At 49.3% G+C, this 18,050-nt stretch overlaps 1 protein-coding gene across 5 annotated transcripts in view; it reads right to left on the reverse strand.

Annotated features, from left to right (window-relative positions):
• The window catches only part of DCTN1 (dynactin subunit 1), a 31,177-nt gene extending 14,228 nt beyond the window's left edge, over positions 1-16,949 (reverse strand). For 4 of the 5 annotated variants that reach the window (XM_055399858.2, XM_055399857.2, XM_088841579.1 and 1 more), the window contains exons 1-4: positions 16,684-16,948; positions 3,537-3,782; positions 2,868-2,946; positions 2,634-2,668 (exon numbers count right to left, since the gene is read on the reverse strand). In XM_055399858.2, the coding sequence (XP_055255833.2) occupies positions 2,634-2,668; positions 2,868-2,946; positions 3,537-3,764 (342 nt within the window). In that variant the 5' untranslated portion in view covers positions 3,765-3,782; positions 16,684-16,948. Of the gene's footprint in view, positions 1-2,633; positions 2,669-2,867; positions 2,947-3,536; positions 3,783-16,683 lie in introns of all 5 variants that reach the window. The other variant, XM_055399859.2, reaches the window with a different exon arrangement.
• Between the last annotated feature and the right edge of the window lie 1,101 nt (positions 16,950-18,050).

Here is an 18,050-nt window from a genome sequence, read left to right on the forward strand (position 1 = left end):
TCCTCCTCCTCCTCCTCATGACTGGACAAAGTCCTCTGCTAAACCCACCCTGCTTCCTCCTCCAAAGAACAGGTCCTGGCTGGCTCCTCCCTCTCCTGCATCCCCAAGGACTTGCTCAAAGAAATTGGGCTGGGGAACATGCCATTTCTGTGATGACCTCTCTGGAACCAGGGTATCACTGGACAGGGACATGGGACCTCACTGCTTCATCAGGCCTCTCTCATACTCACACTCCCCTCCGTCTACAACCCCGTCAACTCTACTTCTATCTTATAGACACAGATGATACCCTGATGGTGGCTCATCAGGCACACACACCCAGCACTCCTGCATCGGCTCTGTGGGGCACACTAAGAAACCTGGAGAACATTCCATCTGGGCAGAAGCAGCTCTAATGACAGCCTCTGGTTCCGTTCCCAAGTCTCCCTGGTTGTGGGCAGGTTAGAGCTTGTCTCTACAGAGCTTCCAGAAAGGACTGGGCACCCTGCAGAGACATCTGGGTCTTCTCTTCCACCCTGCCCCTCAAAGTTCCCTCTTTTGTTCTGGCACTAGCTCCCTGTTTGCTGTGTTGAGTGATGTGCTGCGAGAGAAGCACTGGAGAGAAAGAGCTAGGGAAGGGCTTGACACCTTGACTGACACTCTGCACCAGGAGCCAAGGAGGTGCTGTGCCCCAGCGCAGGCAGCCGAGGCTAGGCTTTGCCACATTTCCCTAGTCAGCCACCAAAAACACCAAGATCTGGGCACGGCTCACATCCCACCCATGGTCAGATCAGACTGCAGTCAGAACCCCTCAACAGACAGCAGACTGCAGGCCCATGCTCTTCTCTATTTGGGGTCTGATGCAAGATGGGAGCCCCAACCAGGAGCCAATAATCAAGGGAAGAAGCCAAGTTTCTGGAATGGGTCCAGCATCCTTTAGAGAATTATTTTCCTTCTTATACCCCCATTCCCTCCCAAGCCAGGACCCCAAAGCAGGTACCATCACGTTGTCTCTTCCAAGGCAAGACTCCAAAGTGAGGACCCGCCACCAACCAGAAATCAAAATAGAGCAGTTTTCCTCTCCCCTCCCACTGCCCCAGTCTGACAGCTCTCCATGCAGAGTCAGAAGGTCCTGACACAGATGAGCGACAAGGAAATCACAGAATTTCATACACACAGCATGGCACACACAGGTCAGACAGGCACATGCAGGCCAGAGACGGCTTGGGCACAGGCCGAAGGCATGGACTGGTGTGAGAAAGTGGTCATGGCAGCAACTTCAGACTAAGAGAGTCTCAGGGTGGCAGCCCCATTCCAGCGATGGCTGATGGAAGGCTGTAAGGTGCAGGAGGTAGGCCTTGGGCACAGCACCAGAGGAAGGAAGAGGCAGGGAAGGAAGGACGGAACAGAGCAAAGGTGCGTATTCACGGCCACACCACCCAGGGGCAGGTGCCACTCAGGCTTTCCGCTCAGGACTGCGCTTCCTGTGCTCGGTTCCTTGACCTCCCACCTATACTACCTAGCCACCTCACTTGGTGCCTTCCTCACCTCCACACCCCCAGTCTCTCCTCCCACTGACCCTGAGCTCAGGCTAAGTGAGAATCCACTGTAACCCAGGAAATGCTCTCTTCCATGCTGCTGCTGCTTACAGTCAAATGCTTGCAGTCTCTGACTAGAAGTCCCGAAGCGATGGGCAGGGGTGTGAGGAGGCGTGCGGCTCATCCCTAACGCGTCCTACCTGGGCCTGGACACTGAGCCTGATACCCTCGCACCCCTCAAAGGAACTCTGAGCGCCAAGGCTGCCATTTCCTCTGGCCATCCCAGCCCCCAGGTCACATACACATGCATGGAGCAGCCCGAGGACATGCAGGACAGCTGGGGAGGGGGCTCACGGCCCTCACCCAGCCAGGCACAAAGAGTAAACACACCACCTTCTTGGGCTTCAGTCCCCGCTGCGTGAGGAGTTGGAAAGGGCAGAGTTAGAGAACAGAGTCAAACAACACACTGTGCTAGCTGGTCAGACATCTGTGCTAGCTGGTGCAGGTATTAAGACCAACAGGCAAACACCGGTACAGGAGGAGCAGGTCGCTGTCAAGGCCAGGGTAAGTGAGCTGAGGCCTCCCTCAAGATCAGCTGCCCAGAGGAGCTAGAGAGCTGGGAACCCCACCTCACACACCCTGTGCAGAGCAGCGGAGGGGAGCTACAGTGGGCCCTCTACATACAACCTAAAAAGGTGGCAGACGGCCCAGCTCCTTTCCACTTACTTGTGAACCAGAGAGCACCTTCCTCCTCCAGTCTTTACCTACTCCTACCCCACATCCATCAGGACGGCAGCCTCAGGTACCAAAAGGTAGGAAGTTGGCAACAACGCTACCAGGGGCAGACCTGTCCTCCCTTTCACCCCCAGCCTCAGTTCCAATTGATCCAGAACTTCTGGGCATTGGTAGCTTTACCCTGCTAGCACCTTTACACCTAAAGCGGCAACTCATACCAAGAAAGTTTCCTTCTCAGAGAGGATGGAGCCTGGAAAGGCTAACTCGGTTTACTGCCCTAGGGGGAAGCAGTAGACACATAAGACCCAGTATGGGTCTCCCGCCTTTCTTTCTCTTGTCCCTGTCCTCCATTACTCCCCACTCCCATCCCTGACCACTTACCAGCTTGCTGGTCTTTGGATTTGAGTCAGCTCCCTCTGTAGAATGCAAACAGAAACAAAGCGTGTGTTTGTGTAGAGGGATAGGAGCAGAGAACGTCACGGCAGGGGAGGCAAGACGCAACAACAGAATATAGTGGTGACAGAAAATCTCAGGATCCACTGCAGCCCCCTGTTCTGGGGAGAAGTCCTGGGGACTCCTGCGTGTGAGGAGGCAACTTAAGTGGGCGGTTGTTACCTCTTCTGAGGACCTTTGAGGCAGAAGAATCAGGTGTCTCTGGTGAAGTAGTATCTGCTCCATCTTCAAATACCTGGATCTGAGGCCACAGAATAGACTCAATATAGCTATATCAAGGCTGGATGTAATACGGGCCCCTCTTCAGGCCCTAAGCAAGCCTAGAGTACAGGGCAGATTCCCTAAGGATAGCTCTCGATCTTCCCTCGTTACCTCCCACTCTCCCAACCAGACTCAGGCTCAGGCCCAGGAAAAGAGAGCACCAGCATACCAGCTGCACATGCAACAGAGCATGTATACACACACACAGACACACACACACACAACAGAGCATGTATACACACACAACAGAGCATGCATACACACACACAGACACACACACACACACAACAGAACATGCATACACACACACAGACACACAGACACAACAGAGTATGTATACACACACACATACAACAGAGCATGCATACACACACACAGACACACACACACACACAAAGACACACAGACACAACAGAGTATGTATACACACACACACACAACAGAGCATACATACACACACACAGACACACACACACACAACACAGCATGTATACACACACACAACAGAGCATGTATACACACACAGGCACACACACAGACACACACACACACAGGAGCAGGAAGTGGTACCTGGGACTGGCGCACAAAGATGCCATGTCCTTCATCGCAAGTGAAGTACTTCCTGCCTTGGACAGTTCCATCATTCTTGCCTTTTGCTTCATCCAGGATCACACCTACCCATTTGCCAGTAGCAAAGAGTGTGGCTCCAACATAGGCCACGGTGCCACGGTGGCCTTTTCCAATCACCTCCACTCGGGAGCCAACTCGCAGAGGCCGGGCACTTGCCTCAGCACTCATTCTGCTGCCACTGGGAGTCTGAAAGACACAAGCAAACATACAGGGTTAAAAGCCTCAAGCTAAGGGTGTCATCCTAATACAAAAGAAAGGCCCCAAGCAGGATCCTGGCCTAAAAAAGGACCAGAAGTCACTTCCCTGAACCCCATTCTCAAATTAAAGTCCCCCCCCCAACACCTACCAAATTTCTTTTGAAAAAATGTCAGTATTATGTTCTAAAACTTCTTCAAACTCCCCTGGAATCTGCCAGAATTTTTAATAAGAGTTTATATTTAACTTTAATAAATCAGAATTCTTTGATAGATCTGTGAATGTCACTCCATATGGCTACTTTCTCAGGAGCACTGTCCCCTAGGAGGGGAATGAAGCTCAAGCAACTAACTCAGTTTACAGCGGTTCCCCACAACCCAGTGCCTGACAAAGAAGTCTGAGCTGGGAAGACAGGTGAGTCAGTGAGTGTTCCCGCAGCCCTGCTCCCTTCCCGACCTCTGCCTGTCCTCCTTAAGGGCCAGACAGCTCTCTCAGACCTCGCCCTTTCAGTGGCACACAACTGTGCCTCCGCCATGACCTGACCTCCCCCACCCAACCAAGACACCCCAAGATGCCTCACCAAGCCCATTCAACCATTTAACTCCCTTCTTCCAGGCCTCAGCCCTGGTCAATCAACTCTGTCTATAAGCTCTGGAGATCCTTCACTCATGCTATCTTGCTACAAATAAATAAATATATAAAGGCCAGGCAAATCTGGTATCTCAGATCTGTCCTGCAAACTGTCCCCCGACTCTGCCCAGTGGTCCAAATGAATGGACAAGCCAAGGGAATAGACTAAACATTGTCCTTGGGAAGCTCTCGGCTTCTGACATACTCGTGATGACAAGACAACATGAAATTAGGTCCCAAATAGGCCCATGGCTTAGAAGAAAATCACACCTAGGTCATTTTTAGCAACAGCAGCTCCATGAACCAGGGGCCTTGCAACAGAGAATGAGGCATGAAGAAGTGACAGCATGGACCTGAAGCCCTCACAGGGCTCCCTTCTGATGCCCCTGCTTGGCTTCATAAGGAAGCTCTGCCAGAGCCAGTCACTCCCCAACTCTCTTCCCCAAAGAACTCATCCAAGAAGGCAAGGATGCCATTCCCAGGGGCTCTGAGAGGCCAAATCATACCTGGGACAGTCAAGCGGCTCTCACGGACCCGACAATAAAAGGAGCTGACAGGAACATCAGGGCTGGCCCCAAAGTCAGAGACTGTCACCACCGTCCTAACCCTAATAAACCTCGGGACCAGGTGGACACAACAGGGGCTACAGAGCCAATCTGAGCCAGAAGAGCAAGAAAGCAAGTGACAAACAACAAAGCAGCTCTAAAGAAAGGCTTCGCTGAGAGGCCATTCCAACCCACCAACCCCATCTGAAATCCCCAGGACAGTCCGGCCCCCTCAGGAGCCTCTGGCCTGCAGTCCAGCTAGAGTCAAAGGTCAGGCCTCACCAGTACCCACAAAGGGCCCAACTCTGGGAAGGGACGCCGATGCAGTCTAACCCCATCAGGGCTGCGAGTGGCCCCGGCCGAGCTCCAGCTTTGTCTCCCAGCCCCCACAGCACTGTCCACAGGCACCCAGGCCTCCCCCAGAAGCCCTCCCACGGCCACCGCAGGTCAGGGCACTTACCCGGCTGGACACGTGCCTCTTGCTCTGGGCCATGCTGCTGTCTCGGCCTCCACCCCCCCAAGCTGACCAAAGACAGAAAAGGCAGAGACCTGGGCGGGAGGGCTAGGGCTCCAGGCCGGCGTGGACAGACACGGAGGCCCGCAGGCGTGGCCCTCCCCCGGCCACGGGCCTCACCGGGTGGCCCCCGGGGTGGGGGACGGAGAAGGCTGAGCAGCAGCCCCCGCTGCCGGAGGAGCCCTGAGCCCAGGGACACCCAACCCTGCCTGCCAGCTGATGAGCCTCACTCTGCGCCAGGGCTGCTCGACTTGTCAGGGACCGAGCCAGCCCCTGGGTCCTAGTGCCCCCCTTCTGCACGCGGGCCAGGCACAGCAGAACGAGCCCCAAGGGCCCAGCCACAGACCCGCAACACTCACCTCCCAGGACACTGTCCCACGCTGGGAGCACAGCCCTGAAGACTCTCATAGTCTGTGCCCCCTCACCATCCTGCCACCCGCCCACCCCCACGATGAGAGAGGGCAGCAGATCTGTGAGCATCAAGTGACAGTTCACAACAATCAGCTACCCAGGGCCTCCTCCAGCCTGAAGAAGGGTCTCTCATCCCCTTGCTAAACTTGGGAATCAGGTTCAAACCCATGTGATCAGGGTTTAAATTTCAATCTCACCCTGAGCCAGAGCAGCCAGGCCCCATGCCCAATACATAGCAAAGGAAGAGCAGCAATGGAGGCAACTCCACACACACACACAGACACACACACCAAAGCAATTCAAGTACTCCAGCTTCCCCCAAACTGGCAAAGGTTGTCATGCCCCTAAGTAACCAACCAGATTGTCCTAGGGTCTGACCTATGGCTCCACCAGGTCAGTATGGACGTAGATCCCCTGGGCCAAGGGCTACCTGTTTTGTCCACTGGTTAAACAGGCTCTTTCTTCTTCCATTCCACTCTTTCTAAGCAAAACCAGATAGCCTAATAGTAGAGTGACAGCCAACAGCCAGATATAGGGCCCCCAAAACACCTCTCCACATATCCAATGCTGGTCAGACCCCCTAGGAAGCCACTGCTGTCCTCTCCTGCAAAATATCCATGCTGCCCGCTCCCTTCCCTATTCACCATTACGCAGCGCCACGCAGCTCCTTGCTAACTGGACTTTCTGCATGTTCAGAGCACCTTAAAAAAACAATCGTTAGTACCACGGTTCAGAGCACCAGGTCTAGACTCAGACTGCTTACATTCAATTCATGGCTTCACATTCGACAGCTACAAAAACTTGGTCCAGCCACTTAACATCCCTGCACCTCAATCTGCTCATCTGTCAACTGCGAGCAAAGAACATCTCAGAGCTGCTGTGAGGATTAGCTGAGACAAGCCATGCATAACATTTAGGACAGCACCTGGTATTCAGTGAGGACTCAACAAAAGTTAGCTAATAACAAAAGTTATCGTCAAATCTGGACATCAAAATAACCCCACGGAGAGGCAGGAGAGGAACAACACTGACAATTGTTGGGGCTTGCAGAACAGAGCAACTTCTCTGAAGTTACACAGAAGACAAGGAGAGGAGCCAAAACTAGAACCAAAGCCTGAATCAGAACCCTGTGTACTTTTATTCTCCTGTTACCACACAGAGTTCTAGGCCTCCAAAAATACGTTCTTCCTCTGGACCACATTACCTCAGAGATTCAAAAGAGCACACATCTAAGGACATCACAGAGCTCACTAGCAACACAAGTGTATACAGTCAGCTAACTTCTTGGATGCCGTTTCTTCTATAAAATGAAACTATCACCTGGCAAATCTACATTAATATTCAAATAAGATAAAGCATATAAAAGTGTTCTACAAAAAGTGCAGAAGCTGTACAGGTCTTAAAATGTCTAGGCAATACCCATTATAAGGAACTACAGAGAGAAGACTTCCTCTGGTGGTTCAGACAGTAAAGCGTCTGTCTACAATGCGGGAGACCCAAGTTCGATCCCTGGGTTGGGAAGATCCCCTGGAGAAGGAAATGGCAATCTACTCCAGTACTATTGTCTGGAAAATCCCATGGACAGAGGAGCCTGGTAGGATACAGTCCATGGGGTCGCAAAGAGTCGGACACGACTGAGCGACTTCACTTCACTACAGAGAGGAGAAAGGTGAGCTAGAAAGAAAAGAGGTACTTGATTATGCCTTATATGAGGTTTTTTTTTGGGGGGGGGCGAATATGTGGAAAGGAAACACCTACAAACATAATCTGTGACTACAATATGAGTAGAGAAAGAATAATTCTGCTTGAGTGGGGAAAATTAAAGATGCCTTGCTTGGCTGAAGTAAAGAATTCTAGATGAGTTCACTATCAAACTGTAAGCCTGTTAAAGCAGACTCCACAACTTTTCCTCTTTATGATTCCATCACTCTTGGCACATGGTGTCAAATATTATTGAATGAACTAACACTGATGTCGAGATGTATTAGAAGGTAAATGTGGACAGATTCAGGGAGTTTAACAACAGGTAGAGATAGATGAATTGGACCCAACAACAACAGGAAGCCAGACTCTTCCTGAGCAGGAGACTAGCATAATGAGAACTATTCTAGGAATGTCAAATAGGTGGCGGACAGAGGGATGGAGCTGAGGCATAGCAACCTGATAAAGACAGGGATGACAGCAAGGAAGCTAATGGCAATAATGAGCAAGGGTTTGAGGGGGTCTGAACTAGGCTCTTAAGAGAAAAAGAAAGGGAAGAGGAAATGGACCAATTCAGAGACAGTACCAAAAAAACAACAACTCTGAGAAGGACTTACGACAGATCAGACATGGAGAAAGCAGCAGCAGGCCTGTGGGCTCTAGAGATGGACAGATCTGGGTACAGCTTTGGTTCTCCCATTTCCTCACCAGTCTGACTCTAGGTAACATATTTTTGGAGCCCGCGTTACCTTATCTGAAAAAAGGAATAAATACTACTTACCTCACAGGGATGTTGTGAAGATTAACTAAGACAGAAGTAAAGCATTCAGCACAGTGCTTAGCATAGAATACGTGTTCAACAAATTGTAGACACTGTCTCCATCATCACTGAGAGGGTACATCAATGACAACTGCACACAGTAGGAGCTCAGATGTTGCACGAATAAGTGGGTGGAAGGATGAGTGCATGGATAAGTAAAAGAATGAATAAACCTGGGATTTCTCAAGCAGGAGCAATGAGAATGATGATAACAGAGTTGAGAAGGGACACTGAACATGTTAAGAGAGAGGAAATAAGTCACAAGGCCTTCTCGGGGGCAAATTTAACTGTGACCACTAACACATGAATTTCACGATCTCCTTCCAACACGAACCTGTGATGAAGACAACACGGATTCCGTTATTTACATTTTACAGGTGACAGAACCAAGTCTCAAAAGCAAACCACTCATCTAAATCTCACAGCCAGTGGGGAACATTTGACTAGCTGGAAATGGCAACCCACTCCAGTATTCTTGCCTGGGAAATCCCATGGACAGAGAAGCCTGGCGGGCTACAGTCCATGGGGTCACAGAGTCAGATAAGACTTAGCGACTAAACAACAACAGGTAGGTGATCCTTCAACAGCATCTTTGGGACCCATCCCAAGTCACACAGGACAATTCTAAGTTACGTGTTACCTCAACCAGAAGACATACTCCCTGGATTTCTAATCCATTTTCGTTCCCAATGACATTAAAAATTGCTAAAAAGTCCAGGAAAACAGAAAGAGATGAGGGACACAAATCTAAGTCTGATAAACAGGTTACCAGTGGAATTGGTGAACATTTCAGAAATGATAGGAAAGAAGTAGACTATTGGGAATTAAGGAAGAACTGGTAAGGAGGAAAAGTCTCTTTGGCACCCAGTCTGCACCATTTCCACCTTGCTTTTTACTGGTATACCAGTATCCTTTGAGCCCCTGACCTCTTCTTGTCTCACCTTACCAAACCTTGATCCTGGGCTAACCCAATTGTTTGCTTTCTCTGATTCCACCTGTAGAGGTTTGAAATTCAGGCAGTCTGACAGCAGGGTCCACACACTTGAACTGAACTGCATTAGGCACTGGGTATTTTGATTTGGTGGCAAAGAGATAAAATGAAACATAAAGGTAATCAGCAAGATACAGATTTTCTTAAAACTATGATGAAGTTGTACATCTCTAAAAGCACTAGTAGGTGAGGGATATGTGTGGATATAAGTCCCTCAAGAGTCAGGAAAGGAGAGGGGAACAGAAGCTTGGGGACTGGAAGCTTGGAAGGCTGAATTCCTGATATACCCAGAAAGAAGAATCATGGAGCCTTTTGTCCCTGCCTTGCATATCTCACAGAGACAGGACCTAGACCTTAAACAGACTTTTTTTTAAACCTCTCCAAGTTCTTCATTTATCCCCAGAAATTTCTGTAGCCCACTCCCAAACTGAAAACAGGTCTACTCCCTCCCAGGATATTCCCCTCTAGGAATACCCAGTAACTGACAGACCCGCTTCCAAAGGGCCCAGACCTCCAGCAAGGAAAGCTACACAATACGCCTCACTTATCCTCAAGAAAGGTACTTTTGCAGGAAGGCAACAGGCACTTGAGTGCAGCCCTGTATTCGAGAACCACAACCCTCCCAGAGCTAGTGGGAGTCCTACTTAACAGACTATTCAAAGTTCCTGCTGCTTTCTCCCCTTGCTGCTGCTGCTGCTGTTAAGTCACTTCAGTCGTGTCCGACTCTGTGCGACCCCATAGACGGCAGCCGACCAGGCTCCGCCGTCCCTGGGATTCTCCAGGCAAGAACACTGGAGTGGGTTCTCCCCTCGACCAACCAATAAATCCCTGGCACTAGGACCCTGCGGAAAGGGAACCCTGAGCCTGCGCTGTGGAGAGAGAGATGCACCATTTCACAACTTCAGCAAAACCCAAAGCAGCCAGCAAAGCCACAGCCACCTCGGCTATGCTTGGCTCTGCCTTTTGGGCAGCTCACCAGCCACTCCCCAGAAGCAGAGCATTCTGTCCTTTCTCTTTTTAAACCCACGTCATCAACTGATCATAATGGAAATCAATCCCCTCAAGTCACCAAGCAAAGGCGTATCCATGGCAACCTCAAGAGGAAGGACACAGAAATGATGCTCCAGTGGCTGCAGCAGGAAAAGGTAAGTCCATTCTCTTCCATCCATGCCATCTCATCATTCTCCTTTTTCACTCAAGTCAGGTGCACACCTTACCGACAAATTCTATCACACCAATGGGGAAAACACCAAAGGTGAGTGTCAATAATGTACATTACTATGAAAGGTTATAGATCTGCCTAGTCCCATAACTGGCAGAAAAAAGATTTTTTCTGGCTGACTGAGACAAGATCTCTTTTCTTATTCACCATCTCAAGTGACACAGTGTCAGCCTGCTGTACCTACCAAATCATTATAGTCAGTTGTCCTTCTAGTCAGGCTACTGGGAAGTCACATAAGGATTTCAGAATTCCATATATAGCTGCAAAAAGACAGCAGCAACACTGACCCCACCACCCTGCCCACCCATCCACTATCACACCCACAGACTGGCCTGGTAAGGCTCCCTCCTTATCAGCCCTAAACTCCAGCCCCTCAAGACCAGAAACTGGGACTTGGGAGTAAATTTCTGCCTTGCTCTGGTGCCTCAGAGAAGGAATGCCATTTCTGCAGAAGTAAGAGATTCATCAAACATAAATACTGCTGTTCCATGCCTCAATTTCTTCTTCTGTAAAACACAGGTAATAACAATACCTTTCTAACAGGGCTGAAAAGCACTTAGAAAAGTGCATGGTATGACAGATTCAATAAATGACAGGCATAATTATTACGTAGAGGAAAGAGAGACCTCAGTGCAGGATTCAAGTTCAGAGGGTACTCAGCGTTCTTGGAGCTATCTTGAGTCTGCTCTCTTTCCCTTTCCTCTCTGGACAGTTGTTTCGAGCCTTCCCTTACCACTCTTAAGTCCCTGTTCCTCTCTGAGCCCACACCAGAACCCCTCCCCCAACAGATAACCTTGCTGAGAAAGGAAACAGGCCCTATTTGCAAATTTAGATGTATCCACCATTGCCTCTTTCTTCCTACATTCTTTCCCTTTCTTCAGTTATTCCTCTTCAAAAGAAATGATGTCTTCTTTTCAAAGATAACCCTCCACTCTCCTCTGCAATCATCTTTTCCTTTGTGCCTTCAAATGTGACCTCTCATCAGATAACCCATGCTCAAGACGTCTAGAAAAACCTGACTCTTGTCTCTGCTACTCTTCCGCAAGCTGCCACCATCTTCCTTCCTTCCTTCCTTGCCAAACTACTCAGAGTACACCCTCCTTATCCTCACTTTCCATCCACTCTTCAATTCACTTGGCTCCTGTCCTTATGACTCCACTAAAACTGCTCACACTAAAAAAAAAATGAGTCCTGGTAACCACAATCTCTTAACTGCCCAATCTCAATATGTATAATCTCAGTATATTTTCCAGGCTCATCTTACTTGACCTCCCTGTAGCAACAGAGGCTGCTGATTCTCTTCCTGCAACTTTTCCCTCTGTAGCTCCCTGGACAACATTCTCTCTTACCTTGCCCACTAAGCCTTGTCATTTCCTCTGTCATCATCAGCCTTCTGTAAGCATGACTGGGATCATCCATTTCAACAGCATCATCCACCACCCCAAGGCACAAACTCTCTTCTGAACTCCAGACCCACATTTCCACCTATCTGCTAAGCACCACAGACCCCCAAATTCAACAGGACCCAAAACACGTGGAATCTTCCCCCAGCAAATGTTCCTCTTCTATATTCTCCTTTTTACTGGTATCACCAGCCATCCAGAATAGAAAACTGAGTCATCCTGGACAATTCCCTCTCTTGTATTCAATTAATTAGTCATTACATCAGGGAATCTCTGTTTCTACAATCTGATTCCTCCCCTTCTTCCCATCTGCACTAATCCTTAATTCAGCCTGAAGCCAAGCCCAGGTTATTACAAGATTCTCCTGGTGTTCCTGATCCAGATCTTCCCCTTTCAGTCTATTTCCAGAATTAGCTTCCCAAAATATAACCACATCACCTCCCTGCCTGAAAACCTCCAGAGATTTCCCTACTACAAAAGTGCATCTTAGAACAAAACTGCTGCTGCTGCTGCGTCACTTCAGTCGTGTCCGACTCTGTGTGGCCCCATAGACAGAAGCCCACCAGGGTCCCCCATCCCTGGGATTCTCCAGGCAAGAACACTGGAGTGGGTTGCCATTTCCTTCTCCAATGTGTGAAAGTGAAAAGTGAAAGTGAAGTTGCTCAGTCGTGTCCAACCCTTAGCGACCCCACGGACTGCAGCCTACCAGGCTCCTCCATCCATGGGATTTTCTAGGCAAGAGTACTGGAGTGGCTTGCCAAAAACTACAGGCCATTAAAAACCTGGCCTCATTATGAATATAATCTCATCAATTACCCCTTATTTGATCCCCAAATCCTCTTAGAAACTTGGATCCACCTATCTGATGCTTCTGCAAATGTTGCAGACATCACCATGTCCTTTCTCTCTCTTCATCTTCAAGGCTCTACTTACTCATCACCTCTTTCCTGAAGATTCTCTTGATGTCTCCATGTGGAGCTGTCATTCCCTCCTCTGCACTCACACAGATCTTTGGAAATATCTCTATTACAAGATCACATTTTCCTTACAATACTGTCTTCCTTCGGAGAAGGCAATGGCAACCCACTCCAGGACTCCTGCCTGGAAAATCCCATGGACTGTGGAGCCTGGTAGGCTGCAGTCCATGGAGTCGCTAAGAGTCGGACACGACTGAGCGACTTCATTTTCACTTTTCACTTTCATGCACTGGAGAAGGAAATGGTAACCCACTCCAGTGTTCTTGCCTGGAGAATCCCAGGGACGGGGGAGCCTGGTGACCTGTCATCTCTGGGGTCACACAGAGTTGGACATGACTGAAGTGACTTTGCAGCAGCAGCAGCAACTATCTTCCTTATCCCATCATGAATTCCTCCAGGGCAGAGTTTTTATTTATCTCAGTTATCTTAAGCACTGAACAGAGAAGATATTCAATGTTGAATAGAAGCCTGTACCAACATCAGGCTCCAGGGATATAAGTTGGCTCTGATAGGTTTCCCAGAGACACCATGGGGGAAATACAACATACACCCCAGCAAAGGTAGCGCTTTCTTCTCCAGTTAGACGCCTAAGAAACTAAAACTGCAGGGACAGCTCCAGTTCCTGTGGAATTCAGTAGTGGCAATAAATCTCAATTTCATATGCTTCTAAGGTAAAAGGACAAGAGAAAGAAAGAGCCCTAGGCTCTGGAGGAAGTGTAGATGTGGGAAAATAGCTTTAGTAAGGTTTTAGGAGTGACAAGGATCCAGTCCTCAGTGGATACGTCAGAGCTTAGGGAGGTCAGACTGGATAACCAATTTGTCAGCCAAGTACAACCAGTACAAGCTGCAACTCCGAAAGAAAAATTATATAAAACCAAATCCAGAGACTTCGGGATGGCAAGGACCCTAAGATAGACCTGAATCAGTCAACTGCTCAGCACTTAACCTTCTCAGGGGACACTGAATATCCAGTTCTCATTTCCCTTGGCATGGGACAGACAACCCAAGTCCCCACACACCACCTGGTATCTGTAGACAGGCTAAACCTAGGAATCTTCTACAATACCTTCTGACCTATAACTCCAAAGAGCTACTAACAATGCAGATCTGTCAGAGTACAAGCTATGGCAGCTGTCAACCATGCACTATGATTTTCCCAACCATTCTGACTCCTCCCTAACAACTTCTTTTCCTCTGCACTCACGTTCAGTCAGGCCCAGCTTATCAATTCTTTCTCAGTACTGTCTCTTGCATTCTTCCTTTCTCCCCCGTTACCACTGTCATCACTCTGGTCTGCCATGTAACAGCTTTGAGAATTAAGACAAATCGTTTACCCTCTCTGGTGCCTCATCTATAAAACAGGGTCACAGCTGCTCTGCCTCCCTCACAGCAAAGGTTGTCTGTGAAAATTCTGTAAAGTGTTACATAAATAGAAGGCATTACTATTATCATCATCCTAGGCCATCTCTACCGGTATGTGAAGCCTATCTGGCTCCCTGCCTCTCTTTTTCCTCATTTCCAACCACATTATACAGGAGGACTACTACACACTGTAAAATATTGCTTTGCCCCAAATCTTTCAGTGACATAACATTTCAAACCGTTCTGGATCTGACATATGCAGTGTCATCTCCGCACCACTGTCAAATGCTTAGGATGCTTCCCCTGGTTTTGCAAGCCCTACTCGTCCTTCAAAGTCCTGCTACAACTCCACTACCCTCCACACAGCAGGATGAGATTTAAGAGACAGGAATCTAAAACAGTTCCAGGGAAGAATTAAGGACAATTCAGTTTGAAGAAAACATGGTAGAAACACTGTCATCTCACACTTTAAGAATCTTTTGGTTTTTTTTTTTTTTTTTGGCCATGCCACACAGCTTGTGGGATCTTAGTTCCCTGACCAGGGATTGAATCTGACCCTTGGCAGTGAAAGAACTGTCCTAACCACTGGACTGTCAGGCAATTCCCAAGACTCATCTTTTAAAGAGGAATTATATGTTTTATTTCTCTGATTCTAAAAGATAAGCTAGGATCAACAAGATGGAAGTTACAGAGATATATTTTAGCAACATGAAAGACTTCCGTACTGAGCTACCTTGTGATGAAATGGGATGCCTTACATGCAGTAAACTCCCCATTACTAGAAATGTTCAAGCCCAAACTGGCCATTGGGCAAGAATATTTTAGAAGGAATTCAACTATCACGAGATCTGAAAGAAACAGTAGCGCTCTTCTAGTCCAGTCTCCTATTTTATAGGCCTGGACAGGGGAAGAGATTATTCAAGGCAGCACAGCTTGTTCTGGAGGGCAAGGAATAGAACATGGTCTCTTTCAACCCAGACACCTACACCCTTGTTCTCAAAGTGTATGTGGTCCGTGGACCATCAGCATCACCTAAGAACTTGTTTAAAATGTAGAACCAACCAAAGCATGTACTTTAACAAGACTCCTAGGTGTATACACCATTAAAGTTCGAAAGCACTGACCTAAACTGTCCCTTCCAAATCCTGAGTTTCCAGTTCTGGAACTCCATTTCCCAAATTGTCTTATATGCTAAAGATGCGATACCCAAGAAAAACAGTATTTTCCACCCAAATTTGAGAAACTCCATACTATACTTCCAGTGGGAAACTCTTGGTAAAAATTCCATTTCAATATTAGCATATTGAAAGCTGAAGTTTCTAAACATGCGCATGCTGCATGCTAAGTTCCTTCAGTTAAGTCGGACTCTTTAATGACCCCACGGACTATAGCCTGCCAGACTCCTCTGTCCATGCGATTCTCCAGGCACTAATACTGGAGTGGGCTGCCATGCCCTCCTCCACAGGATCTTCCCCACCCAAGGATAGAACCTGTCTCCAGCATTGGCACGGGAGTTCTTTACCACTAGCGCCACCTGGGAAGAGAAAAACCTGAACCATGAAGTTTCTAAACATATTTGAGCACAAAAAGTCTACTGGGAAAAAAATCACCAATTACTGCTATCGTTAATATCCCCGTGCCTTGGGCTTCGGCCGTAGTCTCGGTAAAGGAGTAAAGGACGTCAGCCTTCACCTCGTTGTTCCCTGACTCTCGGTGCCTTAAGCATACTGGATTGGCAAGGGGTCAAGATGAGCTTGCTGGTCTCCACACTGTAACAAAAGAGGGTGAATTTCTGAATCACCGCCTCTTTAAAAACAGCGGAGATCCTCATCTGTGTGATTTAGTTTGGGGGATGAACAACACGACTGCTCAAGAGTCACCCTGCCAGTTAGGGCGGACCCCAGGAATGGGAGACAGACACACCAGACGCATATCGGCCTCCAGCTTCAGTCCTCTTTTTTTTTTTTTTTCTGTTTGACACAACTTTTCAACCATGTGCCCCACTGAAAACCTGTAGCTTGAAATAGGTTCGGGGTGCCTTGCACGTTCCCAGGAAAGGAGCGGAACCCCTGCAGTTCCGGAAGAATTGGGAGGCGCAATCACCCTGACCCCGCCAGGCTGAAGAGCTCAGCTGGGCCAGACGAGGCCAGGCCCACACGGGTGCCCACCCCCACCGCGGCCCAGCCATGCCGACCCCTGCCCAGCACACCGGGCTCCCGGCCGCGCCCCAGCGAGCGCCGAGCCCCCAGAACACAGCCAAGAGCCTTGCGAACACGGCGGGGGAGGAGGCCGTTGCCATGGTCGCCGCCTCCGTACCTGTGCGGTCAGGGGCTCCGCGCCCGGCTCCGGGCCCCACTGGCGACCGACGCCCAAGCCTTAGCGGGGTCCCACCCGCCCGCACGGGCTGCCCGCCGTGCCGCCGGGCCCCTGTAGGCCCACTCCAGGACTTCTAGTCTCTGAGGCCCAGAGGCGTTCTGGGTCGGGGGGAACACGCTACTCTTCCCCGAACACCAGCCCGGGTTACGCCCTGCGCGCTGAGCGCAGCCGGGGAGACTTCGATCAGGCACAAAGCTGGACACCTGGAGCGAAATTTGCGCGTGCGTACTGTACGGGAAGCCGATTGGGACCACGGGGGAGAGGCGCGCGGTGGCCAGCGCCCTCTGCCGGCAGACGGTAGACAATGTAGAGAAGGCCTGCCGGACTCGCTTTGGTCCAAGTTCCCCCAGAGACTCGCTACGCTTTTGCGTGCTAGGCTATTAATTAAAACAATAGTGGTAAATGTAAAATAATGAAAATGTACATAATGGACTTTGGTAGTTTTTAATTAAAACAACACTTGGGCCGGGAGGTGCAGCAGCCGCCGGGCACTTCAGCTCCGCGAAGGCTTGCGGCGCGCCCCGACCCGCAGGCGCCTGGCGCGCTCCCGCCCAGCAGTCACGGCTTCCGAGGCGAGTCCGCTCCGACCAGGCGGCGCCGAAGAAACAGCCCAAGAGGAGATCTGCGAGATTGTCTGCTAAACCCGCTCCTGCAAAAGTGGAAACGAAGCCGAAGAAGGCGGCAGGAAAGGATAAATCTTCAGACAAAAAGATCAAAAGGGGGGAAAAGGGAACAACGGGGAAACAGGCCGAAGTGGCTAACCAAGAGACTAAGAGGAGAGCCCAGCCTCTGATGAAGAAGAAGAAGCCAAGTCTAATTAATATCACCCCCTGTCCTATCAGTGTTCCGTCTCCCTTCTTGTACAATCCAGACGATTATTTTTATCAACTATTTTGTAAATCCAGGTTTTTTGACCGCTCTAAAAATATTTTTAAAAAAAGAATCCTCCCTTATTCCACTTTTAAGTGTAAGTGCTTTCTTTTTTTTTTTAAGAGGTGAAATAATTTGCTGGTTCTTTATTGTTTGGTTCAACCAGAAAATAGTGGGATATTGAATATGGGAAGTTTTTATTGTCATGGGTGTCAGCTGCAGTTCAGTTCAGTCGCTCACTCGTGTCTGACTCTTTGCGACCCCATGAATCACAGCACACCAGGCCTCCCTGTCCATCACCAACTCCCGGAGTTCACTCAAACTCATGTCCACAGACTCGGTGATGCCATCCAGCCATCTCATTCTCTGTCGTCCCCTTCTCCTCCCGCCCCCAATCCTTCCCAGCATCAGAGTCTTTTCCAGTGAGTCAGCTCGTC

Source organism: Moschus berezovskii, chromosome 11, assembly GCF_049115385.1.
Source record: "Moschus berezovskii isolate FMDL1 chromosome 11, NW_MosBer_1.0, whole genome shotgun sequence".
Taxonomy (NCBI): domain Eukaryota; kingdom Metazoa; phylum Chordata; class Mammalia; order Artiodactyla; family Moschidae; genus Moschus; species Moschus berezovskii.